This window comes from Bufo gargarizans, chromosome 1 (assembly GCF_014858855.1).
Source record: "Bufo gargarizans isolate SCDJY-AF-19 chromosome 1, ASM1485885v1, whole genome shotgun sequence".
Taxonomy (NCBI): Eukaryota; Metazoa; Chordata; class Amphibia; order Anura; family Bufonidae; genus Bufo; species Bufo gargarizans.
This window is the reverse complement of record NC_058080.1, coordinates 134,224,236-134,244,714: the sequence shown is the minus strand read 5'-3', so window position 1 is coordinate 134,244,714 and position 20,479 is coordinate 134,224,236. Positions and strand designations below refer to the sequence as shown.

At 46.5% G+C, this 20,479-nt stretch overlaps 1 protein-coding gene across 2 annotated transcripts in view; it reads left to right on the top strand.

The window, feature by feature from the left end:
- GUF1 (GTP binding elongation factor GUF1) overlaps positions 1-20,479 on the top strand; it is a 56,148-nt gene that overhangs the window by 24,191 nt on the left and 11,478 nt on the right. For both annotated transcript variants that reach the window (XM_044298812.1, XM_044298821.1), the window contains 5 exons: positions 1,681-1,884; positions 5,007-5,146; positions 12,341-12,464; positions 16,437-16,569; positions 16,832-16,975. In XM_044298812.1, coding sequence (XP_044154747.1) covers positions 1,681-1,884; positions 5,007-5,146; positions 12,341-12,464; positions 16,437-16,569; positions 16,832-16,975 — 745 coding nt within the window. The remainder of the gene's footprint in view (positions 1-1,680; positions 1,885-5,006; positions 5,147-12,340; positions 12,465-16,436; positions 16,570-16,831; positions 16,976-20,479) is intronic.

The window sequence follows — 20,479 nt, the reverse complement described above, 5'->3', positions numbered from 1 at the left end:
TTGGATTCAAACCCAGTGCTGCAAGGCACCAGAGATAACCACTGAGCCACCGTACTGCCCGTAATAAAAGGCAATGTGTCATCAGAATATGAACTGTTGTTTAAGGCTACTTTCACACTAGCTTTTTTACTGGATCCGGCAGGGTTCAGCAAAAATGCTTCCGTTACTGATAATACAACCGTCTGCATCCGTTATGAACGGATCCGGTTGTATGATCTTTAACATACTATCTATTGTCAGAGAAAACTGATCTGAGCCTATTGACTTGCATTGTGTGTCATGACTGATGAATCTTGCTTCGCATCCCAGGACGGAAGATTTGCTCTCCTGGTATGAGAACGGAATGCATTTTGGAACACTCCGTTCTGTTCAGTTACGTTTTGTCCCCATTGACAATGAATGGGGACAAAACGGAAGCGTTTTTTTCCGGTATTGAGACCCTATAACGGATTTCAATACTGGAAAATATTAACGCTACTGTTAAAGTAGCCCAAGTCAAGTTTTTATGTTAAACATTTTTTTTAGAATTTTTGCTGCTATAATTTTTTCATTTTCCATGTCGCTGTCTATATAATTTTTTTTAAATAAAATTTTAGTTTTTGCACTGGCCATTAAATCTAGACTTCCTAGACATCCCTTTTCAGTAGTCTTTTCTCTTTATCATCACAGGCAGGATCACAGTGGCAGGTAACAGCTCTGTGTAGATAACACAGGATCCACCGCTTACAATTGGCGATGGTCACATGGTTATCTTCTCCCTCCCCGCACAGGTTGCGGAGCCATAGAAGTCAGTGAGGGCTGTTGTCTATGGATCATGTGGCTGCTGTAAGGTATTGGGGTCATTTATCAAACTGGCTTAGTTGCCCATAGCAACCAATCGGACTCCACCTTCCATTTTGCAAAGGAGCTGTCAAAAATGAAAGGCGGAATCCGATTTGGTTTCTATGGGCAATTAAAAAGGTTCTACTGTACACCACTTTGATAAATGACCCCATTTATCTATAAATGGCCACCACCATAATCTCACAAAAATAATAAATGAGAAAAAAGGATGTGTGTGTCTCTGGTTTTAATTGGCAGGTGACACATTCCCTTTAGGCCTGCATCACTACAGATGTAGCAGAGCTAAAATGGACTCTGATAACTCATGTCAGTGTTATCTCTGTTTAGGCCTCATGCACACGGCTGTGTTCCGCGGCCGAGAGCGGACCGTGGAAACCCGGCCGGGATTCCTGCTGACAGCATGAGCGCACGGCATCATTGGTTGTTATGACGCTGTGCGCTTTATGCAGCCGCTGCTGTACAGTTATACACTATACTATTACTGTACAGCCGCAGCTGCATGAAGCGCATGGCGTCATAACAACCAATGACGCCGTGCGCTCATGCTGCGAGCAGGAATCCCGGCTGGGTTTCCACGGTCCGCTCTCGGCCGCGGAACACAGCCGTGTGCATGAGGCCTTATCGTGTGACAAAAGCCATTGGAAAAAGTCCATTAAGGTTTTCTTGCCATTCTTTAATTGACTCGTTAACCTTCAGGTTTAGCCCATCTCTTCCTAGAAGGGCCTTGTGGATGTTACTGTGACCACTTGTTATACTTTGATAGGTATTTTACATTTGTAAGGAGTGTATTCTGGGGATTGATCCCCTTTAACAAGATGTCTTATTTTGGTGTTTTAGGCCCAGAGTGGAAAAGGGCAGTCCCCTTAAAGCCCTGCTGTTTGACTCCACGTTTGATCACTACAGAGGTGTAATAGCCAGCATTGCCCTGTGTGGAGGTGACGTGTGCAAAGGCAATAAAATAGTGTCCGCACACTCTGGCAAGTGCTATGAAGTCCATGAGGTTGGCATACTGACCCCTGAGGAGGTGCCAGCCGAAAAATTGTAAGTTTTAATGGTTGTCTTTATATGGCTAATTGGTTGTCTGTCTGGTTTCCGATTTAGATGACCTGTCCTCAGGATCAGATCAGTGGAGGTCTGACTCCCGGCACCTCCACCGATCAGCTGTTTGAAGAGACCACAGCGCTCATGTGAGCAATGCCTCCTCTTCACTGTTTACCTGCTCCTCGTAGTCACTGCAGTGAAATTACAGCTGCACCTCCCAGACGGAGTGTACCCACAACTGCTCCTTCCCAGTCAAGTGAATGGGATGGCGGAGCTGTAATTGCATCTGCTTGCTGCAGCAATGCTGAGTGCTGTAGTCTCTTCAAACAGCTGATCAGCAGGGTGCTGTGAGTCGGACCCCTGACAATCTGATATTGATGACCTATCTTCCGGATAGGTAATCCGTATCGGAAACCGGCAACCCCAATATCCGAGATTCCGATATTTATTTAGTATAGATCATCATTATCAGAACAGTGGGGGTCCGACACCCGGCACCTCTGACAATCAACAGTTGGAGGAGGCTGCGGCAATCTGGTGAGCACTGTGCCCTCCTCACAGCTTACCAAACACAGTGCTGTACGTTATATATTGGGGGTCCTTGGTATCGCACCTCAGCACCAGTCACTTGAATGAGGCTGAGCTAGACATGGGGCACGTGACCGATGAATGTGACGTCACTGGCCTAAGAAGAGGCTGTGGCACTCCCTGTTTTTAAACAGCTGATCGGCGTTGGTGCCCAGAGTCAGACCTCCACCAATCTGGTATTGATGACCTATCCTGAGGATGGGTCTTCATTATCTGACTCTTGGAAAGCCCTCTTAAGTGGGCACATCAAAACAAGGGAGAAGCGTATTGGACTCAATTGTGACAGGTCCGGGTTTATATTCCTGCTGCACGTCTCCATAGCTGCCGAATCGTGACTTGCCAACTACACGGCATGTCAGTGGGCACATCACGCTTCCGACCATGAACCGGGATGACTAGAGCGTGTGTGTATGTGGGGGGGGGGGTTCGGGTAGGGGTGTATGCTCCTATCGCTTTACTAGATGGGAATACCCCTTTCAACAAATATGTGGTCTGATGGCAGGTGCACGTTATGTGAGGCCTTGTGTAGAAGATTTACAGAAGTACAGACTTTGAGTAATTTTAATTTAGTGCCACAAGATGGTGCTCCAACCCCTTGAATCCCAAAGTAATGCTCCTGTCAATGCCGCAGATGTTTCTGCTAATGTCCAAATCTTAGTAGAAATTCTAATCAACCATTGCTATGAATACAAATTCTCTGAACACATTTGCACGTATGATTTCCTGCATTACTGCCAGAGTACTGAGCGCAGTGTTAATGGAGTATTCTGTTTTCAGCAAATATCATTGTGTAATGAAAAGTTCTGCTGTTTTATGTTTAGTTTTGTGGGAAAAGATTCAGTAAAACTTTGACAGCTATCTGTGTATACACAGTCATAGAGGGAAGGCTGTCAGTCACTGAAGCCCAGGAGGCGGTCCTATCAGTGATTGACAGCTCTCTGTATACACAGTCATAGAGGGCAGGATGTCAGTCACTGATGGGACCGCCTCCTGGAAGTCAAAGCCCAGAATGAGCAGGAATTTAAATGAATAAATTACAAGTTTTACTGAATCTTTTCCCACAAAACTATATATCGACCTACTCGGCTCCTCTTGCATGCTGCCTGCAGATTACATTGCACTTTCGTGGTGACATGTTCCCTTTAAAGGAGTTGGCCACTTTCTGGTTATTGTTGACCAATGTGTATATAAGATAATTATATGACCCTTAGGACTCATTCACACGACCGTGGTTTTGGTCCGCATCCGAGCCGCATTTATTTGCGGCTCGTGTGCAGACCCATTCACTTCAACGGGGCCGCAAAAGATCCAGACAGCACTCGGTGTGCTGTCCGCATCTGTTGCTTAGTTCCGTGGCCCCGCAAAATTTGAGCCATGTCCTATTCTTGTCCGTTTTGTGGACTAGAATAGGCATTTCTATAATGCGCCTCCTGTTCCGTTCTGCAAATTACGGAAGGCACACGGGTGGCATCCGTTTTTTGCGGACTGCAAAGAACGGCATGGTCGTGTGAACGAGCCCTTACTAATATAGCCTTTGTGGAAATTCTGCATCATTTTCTATATTTCATAGGGTACATAAAGTCTTTTGTGCTGTCTACACAGAGGTCTTGTCCATAAAATGGCTGCTGATGGAGGGACATGTGACCAGGCAGATCACCTCCATGTGATGTCTCCTCTATTCAGATACACTGCACCTGCCATCTGTTTTTGTTCTGTTTGTCGTTTAGTGCAGGTGCAGTGTGTCTGAATAGAGGAGACATCACATGGAGGTGATCTGCATGGTCACATGTCCCTCCATCAGCAGCCATTTTATGGACAAGACCTCTGTGTGGACAGCACAAACTACTTTGTGTACCTTATGAAATATAGAAAATGATACAGAATTTCCACAAAGGCTATATTAGTGTTATTATAATTATCTTATATACACACTGGTCAACAATAACCAGAAAGTGGCCAACACTTTCAAAATATCTGCTTGCTGTCATTCCATTGTTTATCTTTACAGAATACAATCTGCCCTGGTCGTGTGATGGACACAGTTATCAGAGCTGTGTTCTGTCATGAGCCATGCATAGTCCTCACATGATCAGGAAAGGTTTTTTAGCCTCTGGAAGTAAGCTGCATAGGTTCCCATTCACTGACAGGAAAAATGGTTATTAACAGTACACAGATTGGGTCACTGTCACTAGTGGGGTACCTCAGAGGTCAATATTGGGTCCTATTCTCTTCAGTATATTAATGATCATGTAGAAGGCTTGCATAGTAAAATATCAATATTTGCAGATGACACTAAACTGTGTAAAGTAATTGACACTGACGAGGACAGTATACTACTACAGAGGGATCTGGATAGATTGGAGGCTTGGGCAGATAAGTGGCAGATGGGGTTTAACACTGACAAATGTAAGGTTATGCACATGGAAAGGAATAATGCAAGTCACCAGTACATACTAAATGGTAAAACATTTATCTTCTTACTTTAAGTATCTGCACTAATTGAGGTTTAAATATAACATTTTCTGTTTTCACAGATATGCAGGACAAGTAGGTTACCTAATTGCCGGAATGAAAGAAGTCCAGGAAGCACAAATAGGAGACACTCTTTATTTACTGAAGCAGCCTGTAGAGCCCCTGCCTGGCTTCAAGCCTGCTAAGCCCATGGTATTTGCAGGTAAGTTGAATTTATTTGAAGGTTTCAGCTATTTTGTTCTGTTCTTTATGCTTTTTTATTATTTATAAGCACTTAGACTGTGTGGACATCCAGCGCTAACAATGCCGGTAAACCCATTGTATACACTTATTAACACTCCTGAAACAGTGGCCCACACTTAATATAGGGAGGGGGGGGGTCAGTGCATCTTATGGGGTGAATACTAATGAGTGCTTCTATTATGGAAGCGTTCATTAGTACAGGAGGACCAATGCAGCACTCCCAGGGCTCTGTACTCGCTCTTTCACCGCGTCCTCGGCTGCGTGCTGTGCTGTGACTGTGCACAGCTTGACCTCACGCTATGTGTGTAGGGAAACGGCACAGTGCGCGTCAGGAAGAGCTGGAGCGGTGGCGTCTGGAGCAGGAGTTGATTTATAATTTTTGTCTGAGCTGACGTCCAAATAAGGGTCTTTAGTAACCCACCTGTCTGGTCTGATCTGAGTTCTGATTGGGGGATTGACCTCAGTGTCTGAATAGGTGTCTTATTAACTCTCTCTTTCTTTCTTTCTTTCTTTCTTTCTTTCTTTCTCTCTTTCTCTCTCATCTCCCCTCCTATCAGACCCTCCATTAGCCTCAGATCAACCCCTATCAGATTCACCCCCCCCCCCCCGCCTCTCCAGCTCCGGCCGGCGCTGCCACTCGGCAGATTCCCAGCTCCGGCCGGCGCTGCCACTCGGCAGATTCACTCACCCTCCCTGGTCTTCTTCCTGCCGTCCTGTACTGGGAACTGACATGGTGCACAGAGTGGGTCCGGAAGAATACCAGGGAAGGTGAGTACAGCCAGTGCAGTGCTGTTCTCACCTTCCCGTGCCTCCCGCATGTTAATAACCACTTCCGTAATGGAAGCGGTCATTAGCATTTGCACTAGAAATATACGGCCCACTTGAAATAATCCCGTGGGCCGTATATGTCGCCCACGGGTCTGAGGTTCCCCACCACTGGCTTAGCTGGAAGGCAGTGTTCCCTAAGATTTGCCATTTTGCTCCAAAATCGCACCACAATTCTGCTGTCAAAGCCACAAAGTAAGCCAACCAGTAGTTGGTATAGTGCTAAAGAAAAGTGTCTATCCCTGCACCACAGACGGCACGCAGATGACATCTGTCTGCATTTTTTTGTGGCCCCATATAAATGAATGGGTCCATGTGTCAGCCGCCAAAAATGCGGATTGAGAATACGGTTGTGTGAACGCACCCTGACGGGACAGATGGAAGGCAATCTGACTAGGGTATTGCAGGATGTGATGTTTTAGTCACATTTTTATATGTGGAAATGGAGGCAGTTCAGGGCTTCTTGAAATATAATCGAGCAGCTGCAAGTTCAGAAACTTTGATCAGATCAGTACAGAAATGAGAGGAAACTGGATTTTCTCGCCCAATTCCTTGGGGGGCACAGGAAACCTTGGGTATAGCTCAGCTCCTTAGGAGGCGTGACACTAAGTGAAAAACTGTTAAGCCCCTCCTCCAGCAGCTATACCCTCAGCCTAGAGAGAGAGACTACCAGTTTTTTGCATGGTGTCAAGGAGGCAAGACACTCTCTGCTCTGCAGGGCTGTCTTTGCTTTTAGTGTTAGTTTTTTCTTATTTTATTTATATTTTTTTTCTATTCTCACAGAGACAACTGGACCTCTGTTTCTCCCGGGGTCGAGCTGCGCCAGTGCCGGCTATCAGCACTGCTGTCTCTCCTCTCCTGTTCCTGCCTGCATTGTGCATCCTCACACCCCTTCAGTGTGCCTTAGGCGCTTTAGACGACGCCATTCTGTGTGGGGGGGTATACATGTATGGGGGACCGGGGGAGACAATCGGAGGAGGAGGGCTCTTACCGCAACTGAGGCGGCCCCTGTGTGTCAATCCCAAGCTCCTATGTACAGGCAGACGTAAGGTGGCGCCCTTGTGTTCCGGCCGGCGATGCGTCTGCCGCTCTGAGGTCGCGGCGACGTGCTTGTAATGCGGTCGATTCTGGCACCGCTGCCGTTCGCCCACACTTTACTACTGGGGCGGACTGGCTGGCTTCCTCCGGCGCCCTGTTTTTTTTTTTTTTTGCTCCGGATCAGGCATGTTTGAATCGTGCGCGAACGATTCTGGCGGGGGGTGGAGCTTCGTTTTCCGCTCATTCCCTACGTGACTGGCAAGCTCTATTGGCTGGGGGCGGAGCTTCCTTTCTCGCTCTCGCTTATCCCGCCTCCTTTTCATTCGTGCCTGACAAGCTCTGCTGCTGCTCTTGCTGGGATGGATCGTTTGAACACCGGTGTCTGCTACCTGCAACTGCTGTCTGCTCCAGCTCTGTGACCTGGTAGGACTGTTAACCCTTTCTAGTGCAGCAGCCCCTAGCATGGACGTTTTTTTTTCCAGACCTTCCAGCCAACATGTCCGATCCCTCAGTGCCCTCTGGACCCTGGTATCATACCTGTACCGCCTGTAATGTGCCCTTTCCACAGGGGCAGTCTGACCCGCATTGCCCTGGATGCCAGGCCCCATTACAGGGTCCACCACTTGCTGTGTCACTCCCTGGCCTCTTGGATCCTCCTGAATGGGCAAAATCCCTTTTCCAGGCCGTGGTCAGCCTCACTAATGTTGTGGGCCGCCTTGCGGATGCACTGCCTACCACGCAGCCAGATGAGCCCCCTGCTGCACCCTCCGGGTCCGCTACCCCGGCCGACCCGTCTGAGTCCCTCGCTCCCAGCGACGCCTCCAGGGCCCGGCAACCCTAGAAGCAGTCCAGGGCGGAGCGCGTATCATCTTCGGATGCTTCCCTGTCACCCCCAAGGGTGTGGTCCCATTCAGGCCCCTCCTCCTCACAGGATATGCCCTCAGAGGGAGAATTAGTCGATTCGGATTGGGATATGGACTCGGCCCACAGCCGAGGCCAGCTTGGACGGTAAGGCCATCTTATTACCAACATTCGTGATACCTTCAAAATTCACGATGATCCTCCTAGCTCTGACAAGGCCGGTGTGTCGTTTTTCCGCCCCAAGCAGGCGTCCGTGGTTTTTTCCCCCCTTTGCCGACTTCTCGTCGGTAGTCTCTAAGGCCTGGTCTCGTCCTGATGCGTGTTTTACTCCCCCAAGAAGTTGGATATCTGTTACCCCTTCCCGGCGGATTGCAATTCAACTTGGGCATCGCCGCCTAAGGTTAAGCCCCCCCCCCCCCCCCCCCGTGGCCCTCTTGTCTAAAAGCACGGCCATTCCTGTGGCGGATGGCTCCTCTCTTCAAACCGCTGAGGATTGGCGCATGGAATCCATTACTAAGGGCATATTTGCCGCCTCCGGTTCCGCCCTCAGGCCGGTCTTTGCTTCCGCCTGGGCTGGAAAAGCGGTTTCGGAATGGGCGTCTCAGCTGGATCAAGAGCTTGAGTTAGACGTTTCCATTCAGGACCTCCATGCTTTAGCCCAAGTCATTGTTCAAGCAGGTAAATTCATTTGTGAGGCCTCCCTTGATGCGGTTGCCCTCATGGCCCGTTCGTCTGCCCTGGCCGTTTCGGCTAGAAGAGAACTTTGGCTGAAGGTTTGGACGGCGGATTCCACTTCCAAACGGTCATTTACTGGCCTTCCCTTCGCGGGCTCTCGCTTATTCGGGATCCGCCTGGATGAAATCCTATCCGAAGCCACGGGGGGGAGGGGGGAAAAGAGTACCCATCTTCCCCAGTCCAGGACCAAGAGCGCCACTCGGGCCGTCCTGGTTTCTCGCGCTTTAGGTACTCCAGCAGGGCTTCCACCCCTCGATCCGCTTCCGGTCCATCTTCTAATCCTACCCAGGATGGGCGTAAGAAGCCTTTTTTTCGGACTCAGCCCTCCTGGCGTAGGAGGGCTGGGTTCGCCTGAAGGTGCGCCCCCACCCACCCGGGTGGGGGGACGACTCCTCCTGTTCAGGGACATCTGGCAGGCGCACGTCTCTGACGCAAAGTTGTGTCTTCCGGGTACAAACTCGAGATTGCGTCTCCCCCCCCCCCCCCCCCCCCAGTTCGGTTCTTTCGTTCCCGGGGATCCCCAGGGTGCAGCCGACTTCTTCGCTGCCATTCGCACCCTTCTGGACAAAGGGGTAATCGCTCCAGTTCCTATAGAGCAGGCATCTTCAAACTGCGGCCCTCCAACTGTTGCAAAACTACAACTCCCAGCATGCCCGAACAGCCTACAGGTATCAGCATACAGCAGGGCATTGTGGGAGTTGTAGTTTTACAACAGCTGGAGGGCCGCAGTTTGAGGATGCCTGCTATAGAGGACCGATTCAGGGGGTTCTATTCGAACCTTTTTGTGGTTCCCAAGAAGGAAGGTTCGGTGCGACCCATATTGGATCTCAAGCGTTAAACAGTTTCCTCCGTCTTCAGCGGTTCCGGATGGAGTCCCTCAGATCGGTGGTGGCCTCTCCGGAAAAAGGGGAGTTCCTGTCCTCTACCGACATCCAGGACGCTTACCTTCACGTCCCGATCGCTCGGTGGCACCAGTGTTTCCTACACCAACCGTCCTTCCGGTTCAGCATGCGGGTATTAGGACAGATGGTGTCCTGTTTCGAAGCAATCCCCTTCGCGCAGTATCGCTCCCACGCCTTTCAGGGGGAAGTCCTTTCTGCCAATGACCTGGTTTAGTGGTTACCACAGATGCCAGTCTGCAGGGTTGGCGGGGGGGGTTTCCTCCCCGGTCCGTCCAGGGCACTTGGTCTCCGTCGGAGTCCAAACTGCCAAAAAAACATTCTGGAACTGAGGGCGGTTCTCCTATCGCTCTGACATTGGACTTCCCTTCTTCAGGGCCATCCCGTCCGTGTCCAGTCGGACAACGCCACGGCTGTGGCGTATATAAATCATCAAGGGGGCACTCGCAGCGCAGTGGCTATCCGGGAGGTGTCTCAAATCCTCCGCTGGGCGGAAAGTCATGTTCCGGCCCTGTCGGCCATTTACAATCCGGGGGTGGATAACTGGGCGGCGGACATCCTCAGCCGGACGACGATCGACCTAGGCGAGTGGTCTCTGCACCCTGACGTTTTCGAGTCCATTTGCCTCCGTTGGGGTCGCCCGGACGTGGATCTCATTTCCTCCAGATTCAATCACAAACTCCCCCACCTTCCTGGCCAGGTCCAAGGACCCGAGGGCGTACGGCGTCGATGCGATCGTTCTTCCGTGGATGGAGTTCTCTCTCCTATACGTTTTCCTGCCCCTCCCTCTTCTGCCACGGGTTCTCCGTAGAATCGCGGCGGAGGGCACGCCTGCGATTCTGATAGCCCCGGATTGGCCTCGCCGGCCTTGGTACGCCGACTTGATGCTGCTTCTGGCAGACGCGCCTTGGCCGCTGCCCCTAGGAGAAGACCTCCTCTCTCAAGGGCCGATCTTCCACCAGCATTTAGGGTTGTAACGTTTAACGGCATGGCTATTGAGACCGCAGTTTTAACGCGGCGGGGGTTTTCTGCAGATGTAGTTCGTACCATGATCTGTGCGCGAAAACCGGCTTCGTCCAGGATTTATTACCGAACCTGGCGGGCCTACCTGGGTTTTTGGAAGGCCCTGGATGTTCATCCTCTTCGTTTTTCCCTTCACACGGTCTTGTCCTTCTTGCAGTCTGGTCTGGACCTGGGTCTGGGTCTCAGTAGGTTAAAGGGTCAGATCTCGGTGCTTTTGATCCTCTTCCAGCGTCTTCTGGCTCCTCTCGGTCCTGTCAAGACCTTTCTCCAGGGAGTCGCTCACTCTGTTCCCCCATATCGCTCTCCCATTCCTCCTTTGGGATCTTAATGTTGTGCTTGCGGCTCTCCAGTCTTCCCCCTTCGAGCCCCTGCGGAAGGTTTCTCTTTGCCTTTTGTCCTGCAAGGTTTTTTTCCTCGTGGCCATCACGTCCCTTCGGCGAGTGTCTGAGTTGGCGGCACTTTCTTGCACGGAACCCCTTTTGGTCTTCCACCAGAATAAGGCGGTTCTCCGCCTGGTTCCTGACTTCCTTCCGAAGGTGGTTTCCGCTTTTCACCTCAATGAGGACATTGTCCTTCCTTCCCTTTGTCCGTCCGGTTCTCATCCTCGGGAACGGGAGCTTCACCGCCTGGCTGTTGTTAGGGCCCTGAGGATCTATCCGGAAGTCACCGGACCCTTTCGGCGCACGGACTCTCTTTGTGGTTCCGGATGGTCCGCGCAAGGGGCTGATGGCGTCCAGGGTGGTTATTGCCCTTTTCATCAAATGGCTATTACTGAGGCTTCCCGCTCCAAGGGCAAGGAGACGCCCTTTGGTATTACCGCTCATTCTACCAGAGTGGTCGGTGCCTCTTGGGCTCAGAGGAATCGAGCTTCGGCTGAACAATTGTGTAAGGCGGCCACCTGGTCTTCTTTGCGCACTTTCACCAAGTTCTACAGGGTGAACACTTCGGCGGATGCTGCTTTGGGTCGCTTGGTCTTGCAGGTGGCGGTTTCTTGATGCCTCCGGTGGGTTTTTTCATCTTGGGCTGTAGTCCCTCCCCTCTTGGACTGCTTTTGAACGTCCCAAGGTTTCCTGTGTCCCCCAAGGAATTGGGCGAGAAAACAAGATTTTTGTATAACTTACCAGTAAAATCTTTCTCGTTCTTCCTTGGGGGACACAGCACCCACCCATTGTTTTGGTTACCGTTACGGTTTGGTTGCCCTGTCGGGTAGTTGACTTGTTTAGTTTTATACGGTTGGTCCTTGCCTTTGTTTTCACTACTTGGGCACGCAACTGGTAGTCTCTCTCTAGGCTGAGGGTATAGCTGCTGGAGGAGGGGCTTAACAGTTTTTCACTTCGTGTCACGCCTCCTAAGGAGCTGAGCTATACCCAAGGTTTCCTGTGTCCCCCAAGGAAGAGCGAGAAAGAGATTTTACTGGTAAGTTATACAAAAATCTTGTTATTCCGCAGCCACGTGTATCGCATCATAGCCCTACTTTATGCTACAGGAGCATATAGGAGAGCTGTAAGGATTATAGACAAATCTAGTCTACTCACTGCCCGTGACACGTTGACAAGGTTTCTGCCACATTGTCAGGAATTTAGGGAGTGCTGAAGTAAAGGGACTGATAACTCCACGTCATGAGGATGAATAATACATGAAATGTCTCTTCTCATTTTCTCTTTGAAGTTTGTTTTTCTCGTGGCTGAGTGATGCTCTGCGTTACTTCTTTACATAAGAAAAGCCCAAATAATTTAACTATTTCTAAAAAAAAAAAAAAATTATTTTTTTAGGAATGTTTCCAGTTGACCAATCTGACTACAGCAATTTGAAGAGTGCACTGGAAAAGCTGACCTTGAATGATTCCAGCGTGTCTGTCAGTCGGGACAGTAGTGCAGCCCTGGGTGCTGGCTGGAGGTGCGTCTAATATAGCCATTCTCTACATCATTTTTTTAAAATTTATTTTTTTATATATTTATTTTCTAGTTATAATTCCAACACTTCACGCTCTTTGCCATTAAGTTTTCAGTGCAGGGAGAAATGGCGCAATGCAGGGTGTGATAATACACAGGAGTTGTCACACATTGGGTGATTTATCGTGCATATATTTGATGCCCTCCTGTTTTTGTACTGTTTTTTAATATGTGTACTTGTAGCAGACTTGGAAGTTAATGGACTTTACACTCAACTTGGACAGTATTATCAGGCCGCAGTCATATACGACTTACAGTGCACCCCAATTCCAGCATTAGTTGCCTCATAAATTTAGCGCTTATCAGTTTAGTCAAACTTATTATTGATTTTATGTCAAAAAGGACCTTGGGCCTTGCTAGAAACCTTTGAAAAGTGTCTGTCACGGCGGTGTCTTGGTCTTTGTGTTTGCCGTGACACGTTTTGCCGTGCATGCTGGTTGCCTGGGGCAACGTGTAGTTTATGCTTCATATGTGTACACTTCTGCTTTTTAAGGTTTGTTTCCCTTCCCTGTCTGGTGCTTGTGGGGTTAACTACCTGACTTGGTGTGGTTACTAGGTGCTTATATTGCCTGTGGCTGGTAGCCTGGAGTTTAGTTATCCTCCAGCCTCTGTTGGTGCAGGAACTATGCTTTCTGTCTTTGCTGTCTTTCTCTTCAGAACTATAAATCTTTCCTGTCCGGGGTATTCCATCTGCCCAATTATTGAGGGCCACCTAGTGAGACATCAATGCCATCCTGTTGTTACCATGTCTTCCTACCTTACCCGTTTCTATGTCTGGTATGGTTTATGTTCAGGGTTTGTGTTTGTATGTTTAGTTGTTCCATGTCTGGTCTGTTTTCGTGTGTGCGGTCCTGCATGGGTGCTAGACCTTCCCCTGTTTGTGCCTTTGGTGAGAGGGCTCCTGGGTTCCCCGGAGGGGGAACAACAAGTCGGTGAGCAGCTCTGCCTGGGGCCTCCATGCACCCTGTCCACATGAGGGCCCAGGCATTTACTGGTGTGTTGGTTTTCCTTCCTGTTGCTGTGGCAGGTAAGTGCTAGTTGTTCTGCGTTCTTACCTGCCGATCTAGTTGCTTTACATTGTCTTCCCCTTTCCTTGCCTCTAGGCCGGTGGGAGACTCCTGTTAATCCGTATCTTGGAGGAACAGGTCGTCTCTAGTTCCTAACATTATTTCCTGGGATCATCAGGGCGACTCGGGGTCCAAGGTTCCGGTGTATGAGCCGTCCTACCATCTAGGTTCGCTCATATGGATAGGAGTCAGGGCTAGGATGAGGGTGGCATAAGGAGGTGCCCTGCTCCCTTTCCCTGGTGTCCAGGCCTAGTTTCTATTCTCGTTTACCTTTGGTGTTCCCCCCCACTCCCCACCGTGACAGTCTAGTATGGGGCACAACTTGGTTGAGTTGTAAAATGCGCAGATTTCTCAGTGCATATCGTGTGCCAGTTGTTTGGAACAAAAGACGGCATCCGCTCGTGTGAAACAGCCCTAACTGTTTAGCATACAGACAAAAGAAAGGTATAGGTTTAACCAGCATGATCAACCCTACCAGGCAGTATGTCTGGTTTAATAGCATTGCTAAAAAAAAAAAAGGGAAGTTTTATTACACAGAGCTTTCCAAGACTTAAAGGGAACCTGTCACCTGGATTTTGGGTATAGAGCTGAGGACATGGGTTGCTAGATGGCCGCTAGCACATCCGCAATACCCAGTCCCCATACCTCTGTGTGCTTTTATTGTGTAAAAAAAAACGATTTGATACATATGCAAATTAACCTGAGATGAGTCCTGTGTCTGACTCATCTCACATACAGGACTCATCTCAGGTTAATTTGCATATGTATCAAATTGTTATTTTTACACAATAAAAGCACACAGAGCTATGGGGACTGGGTATTGCGGATGTGCTAGCGGCCATCTAGCAACCCATGTCCTCAGCTCTATACACAAAATCCCGGTGACAGGTTCTCTTTAAATACTGATGACTAGGGATGAGTGAATCGACTTCAGATATTTCATCCAAAGTCGATTCGCATAAAACTTCGTTCCAATACTGTATGGAGCAGGAGCTCCGTACAGTATTAGAATGTATTGGCTACGATGAGCCGAAGTTATTACTTCGCGAAGACTCGCGAGACTTCAAGTAATAACTTCAGAAATTTAATTTATACTGTGAAAAAAACACATCCGAAGTTGATTTGCTCATCCCTAGTCATCAGTATTTAAGTCTTGGAAAGCTCCTTGCAATAAACTTCCCTATTTTATTATAGATGTATCAGGTGGCTTAGATGATTTCTGCACACAGAGCCAGGCCAGTCAGCATCCGCTTTCCTCAGTTACCCACCTTCTTAACATTGCTGCAGGAGCAGCCATCTTCAATCATCTTGCTGCTGCCTGCCACTGTGTGAGAATCGGTTCCTAGCGCTTTAGTCCAAGTAAAAGCAAGTTAGCAGGATACTGACAGGGTCATAAAGACAGAACAGTCTGAGAAAGAGGCCGATAACGGGAGGGAAAGGAGAGTGGAGTGGTGTGGCTTAATATGTGCCAACATTAACCCCTTCAGCTGCTGTGACGTACTAGAACATCACGGTGGCTGGGGTAATGTATGGAGTGGGCTGCTGCAGTGGCCCACTCCATACGCAGCAGGTGCTGGCTGTATAATACAGCAAACACCTGGCCGCAGTGATGAGGAACGGCGATTATGTTGAACCCCATAATTTAACCCCTCAGATGCCGCGATCAACACTGATCACAGCATCTGTGAGGTAAGGCAGAGGGATGCGGAAATTTCACTGCTGGGGCTCCAATTGTTACCATGGCAGCTTGGATGCTTCTGAAGGTTCCCAGACCTGCCCATAGTAAGCTCCCTGCTAAGTTGTGCATGAGGCACAGCTCAGCAGGAAGAGCGTCAAAATCCCATTCACCCTAAGAGAATCTCTATTAGGGTGAATTGGACAAGGGATCAAAAGATCCCAGGTTCTAGCCCCCAAAGGTGGTTAAGTTATTACTATAAAAGTAAATAAAAAATTTTTTTATTTTTTTTAAAAAAAGGAAAACCAGAAAATTTATCAAGTAATGCTGTGTCCGACAATGTCTGAACTATCAAAATATTAATGCCATAACGGAAAAAAAAGTTAACTCTCTGATTTAAAAAGAAAAAAAAAAACTTGGCAGAATTTTTATTTTATTTTTTTTATTTAACCCCACAACGAATTTTTTCCCACGTTCCAATAACAGACATGGTAAATTAAATGGTGCCCTTAAATCCAACTTTAGCCCTAAAAAAAAAAAAAACCCTATGGCTATATGAACGGAAAATTTAAGTTTATGGCTATTGGAACGTGGGGAGGAAAAAATTAAAATACAAAAATACGCCTGATATTTAATGTGTACAGTTCTGGCATAAAGTAAACCACCTACTAGGTGGTAAAAACGTTGACTAGACGGGCTAAAAGTGCACCAGATTTATCATCCATGGTCGGGCACTGTGATAAATCTGGTGCATTTATAGGCTGTCTAATATAAGTTTGCACTTAGACATTATTAGTAAGTCCTACTGTGTGCACTGTACAGAAGTACATGCCACTAAACAAGTACTGAAAAATATATACTTTTAAAAAGTTTTTGGCTTCCTATAGTTAATGCCTCGTTTTACAGTCTGATTCGGCAACTAAGCTAGCTGAAGTACCAATAGGTTTCATGGCTCACTGTCCCGACATGTCTATCAGTAGTCACTACGGAGACATTTTGGTTCCATCTATGAAGTGTGGTATGGCTAAGTCTCAACAAGCGGCATGGGGCTCAGCCATGTTTGTCTCCACTATAATGCTGATATGTTAATCTCTATTTATGATGTCCGTGTGTTTCAGTATAGTTATTTTTCTGGCTGTACGTGATCAAGTCACCAATAATAATGTCTGCACAGGTTGGGCTTTCTAGGGCTTTTACACATGGAGGTGTTTAACCAGAGACTGGAGCAGGAATACAATGCATCTGTCATAATGACATCCCCTACAGTCCCGTACAAAGCCGTGCTGTCTTCTCCAAAGCTCATTAAGGTAATTTGTGTGGGTGGTCTTTTTCACATTATCGCTTGTGGTCGGTTCAGTAAGGCCTTATGCCCATGAGCTGTGTATTTCAGCCTATATGGTGGGACCATGTGGTGGGCCTTATGGTGGGTGGCTTAGTTTCATATGGGATGCCATATCACAGGCCTTTGTTTCTGTGCCTCTAGGAGAAACCTAATCCGATGTAGCGTGCTATGATTTTGAGGTTGAGATGTTGACACAATTATTGCTGTTTTCCCTATCATTTACATAGGAGTATGGAGAACAGGAGATCACCATTGTAAATCCTTCAGAATTTCCTGACAAATCCGTAGTAAAGGAATATCTTGAGCCTATGATATTGGGAACAATTATTTCACCAGATGAATATCTTGGGAAGATCATGTCTCTGTGCCAGGTCAGTAATCGCTGTCTGACACTGATCTTATGGTGTCAGACTATTGAGATATTACATCATAAAAGTAAAATTGTATAAATACATAGCATGATCTGTTACTGATGAATTTCCATCTACATTAAATGTGTTCTCCAAGACTTTAAACGGTAGGAAATCGGCGATCAAATTACAAACGCTTCTGTTCAGATAATAAAACTGTCTGCATCCGTTTAGAATGGATCCATTTGTATTACCTTTAACATAGCCAAAACGGATCAGTCTTGAACACCATTGAAAGTCAATGGGGGACGGATCTGTTTTCTATTGTGCAATATTATGTCGGTGAAAACGGATCCGTCCCCATTGACTTACATTGTGTGTCAGAATAGATCCGTTTGGCTCAGTTTAGTCAGACGGACAAGCAGCGTTTTGGTGTCCGCCTCCAAAGCGCAATGGAGGCGGAACGGAGTCAAACTGATGCATTCTGAGCGGATCGTTATCCATTCAGAAGGCATTAAGAGCAAAACTGATCCGTTTTGGACCGCTTGTGAGAGCCCTAAACGGATCTCGAAAACTGAAACCAAAACGCCAGTGTGAAAGTAGCCTTACTTACCCATTAACCACCTATGAATCAGGCAAATTTTTTGCATTTTTTTGTTTATTTTCTTTCCCGCAATTTTTCGGTTTTATTTCGACACCATTCACTGTACACTAAAAAGGACATGACAACCTTATTCTGCTGGTCAAGATGATTATAGTTATAACAAATTTGTATAGTTTGTTTTACAACTTTTAAAAATGCTAACTGTTTAAAGGGCATCTGTCAGCAGATTTGTCCCTATGACACTGGCTGACCTGTTACATGTGCACTTGGCAGCTGAGGGCATCTGTGTTTGTGCCCGCATTGCTGAGAGTTTTAATATATGCAAATGAGTCTCTGGGAGCGACGGGGTGTTGCTGTTACACCTAGAGTCTCTGCCACTGCCGCTCCCTCTGCACTTTGATTGACAGGGTCAGGCAGGCGTCATCACGCTTGCACTGCCTGGCCCTGCCAATCAAAGTGGAGAGGGAGTGGCAGTTAAAGAGAGATCAGGGCCTCCAGATCAGGGCTGGCCAATCTGCGGCTCTCCACCTGTTGTGAAACTACAATTTCCATTATGCCCTGCTGTAGGCTGGTAGCTGTAAGCAGTCTGGGCATGCTGGGAGTTGTAGTTTTGCAACAGCTGGAGAGCCGCAAGGTGGCCATCCCTTATCTAGATGTAACAGCAACGTTCCCGTTGCTCCTAGAGGCTCATTTCCATCAGCAATGCAGACACATATCAACATGGGACCAACACAGATGTCTTCAGCTGCCAAGTGCACATGTAACAGGTCAGCCAGTGTCATAGGTACAAATCTGCTGATCTGCTTTTTAGAAAATAATTTTATGTCGCCATATTCTGACAACCATAACTTTTCTTTATATTTCCAACTACAAAGCTGTTAGGGCTTGTTTTTTGCAGGGAGAGTTGTAGGTTTTATTGATTAACATTTTGGGGTACATAAGACTTTTTGATAACTTTTTATTTGATTTTGTTTTTGGAGGGGCAAGGTGACAAAAAAAATGCAATTGGCCATTTTATATTTAGTTTTTTCCATTAAGTTGCAGTAAGCACATTAGAACTAGTTTTATTTTTAATTAACATTTTCAGACATTGCAATACTTATGTTTATTTTTTTTATTCTTTATATACTGTATCCATTTGTGAAATAGGGTGATTTGAATTGTTAATATTTAATTTTTTTTGTTTTTTTTTCTTTAACCCCTTAGGGACACAGTCTTTTTACACCTTAGGACCAGGCCATTTTTTGAAAATCTGACCAGTGTCACTTTAAGTGATAACTTTAAAACGCTTTGACTTATCCAGGCCATTCTGAGATTGTTTTTTCGTCACATATTGTACTTCATGACACTGGTAAAAAATAGTTAAAAAAAATTTTTTTTTTTGCATAAATAAATGTCAAATTTACCAAAAATTGGGAAAAATTAGCAAATTTCAAAGTTTCAGTTTCTCTACTTCTGTAATACATAGTAATACCCTTAAAAATTGTGATGACTTTACATTACCCATATGTCTACTTCATGTTTGAATTATTTTGGGGATGTTACAAGGCTTAGAAGTTTAGAAGCAAATCTTGAAATTTTTCAGAAATTTACAAAAACCCAATTTTTAGGGACCACTACAGCTCTGAAGTCACTTTGCGAGGCTTACATAATAGAAACCACCCAAAAATGACCCCATTCTATAAACTACACCCCTCAAGGTATTCAAAACTGATTTTACAAACTTTGTTAACCTTTTAGGTGTTGCACAAGAGTTATTGGCAAATGGGGATGAAATTTGAGAATTTCATTTTTTTGCCTAATTTTCCATTTTAACCCATTTTTTTCACTAACAAAGCAAGGGTTAACAGCCAAACAAGACTGTATCTTTATTGCCCTGACTCTGCCGTTTACAGAAACATGCCATATGTGGCCGTAAACTACTGTACGGCCACACAGCGGGGCGTAGAGTGAAAGGTGCGCCGTTTGGTTTTTGGAAGGCATGTTTTGCTGGACAGTTTTTTTGACACCATGTCCCATTTGAAGCCCCCTGATGCACCCCTAGAGTAGAAACTCCAAAAAAGTGACCCCATCTAAGAAACTCCACCCCTCAAGGTATACAAAACTGATTTTACAAACTTTGTTAACCCTTTAGGTGTTGCACAAGATTTAATGGAAAATAGAGATACAATTTCAAAATTTCACTTTTTTGGCAGATTTTCCATTTTAATATTTTTTTTCCAGTTACAAAGCAAGGGTTAACAGCCAAACAAAACTCATTATTCATGGCCCTAATTCTGTAGTTTACAGAAACACCCCATATGTGGTCATAAACCGCTGTACGGTCACACGGCAGGGCGCAGAAGGAAAGGAATGCCATACGGTTTTTGGAAGGCAGATTTTGCTGGACTGGTTTTTTTGACACCATGTCCCATTTGAAACCCCCTGATGCACCCCTAGAGTAGAAACTCCAAAAAAGTGACCCCATTTTAGAAACTACGGGATAGGGTGGCAGTTTTGTTGGTACAAGTTTAGGGTACATATAATTTTTGGTTGCTCTATATTACACTTTTTGTGCAGCAAGGTAACAAGAAATTGCTTTTTTGGCACCGTTTTTTTTTTTTTTGTTATTTACACCATTCATCTGACAGGTTAGATCATGTGGTAATTTTATAGAGCAGGTTGTCACGGACGCGGTGATACCCAATATGTATACGATTTTTTTTATTTATGTACGTTTTACACAATAATTTCATTTTTAAAACAAAAAAAATGTTTTAGTGTCTCCATAGTCTAAGAGCCATAGTTTTTTTAAATTTTTGGGCGATTATCTTATGTAGGGTCTTATATTTTTTTGTGGGATGAGATGACGGTTTGATTGGCACTATTTTGGGGTGCACATGACTTTTTGATTGCTTGCTATTACACTTTTTGTGACGGAA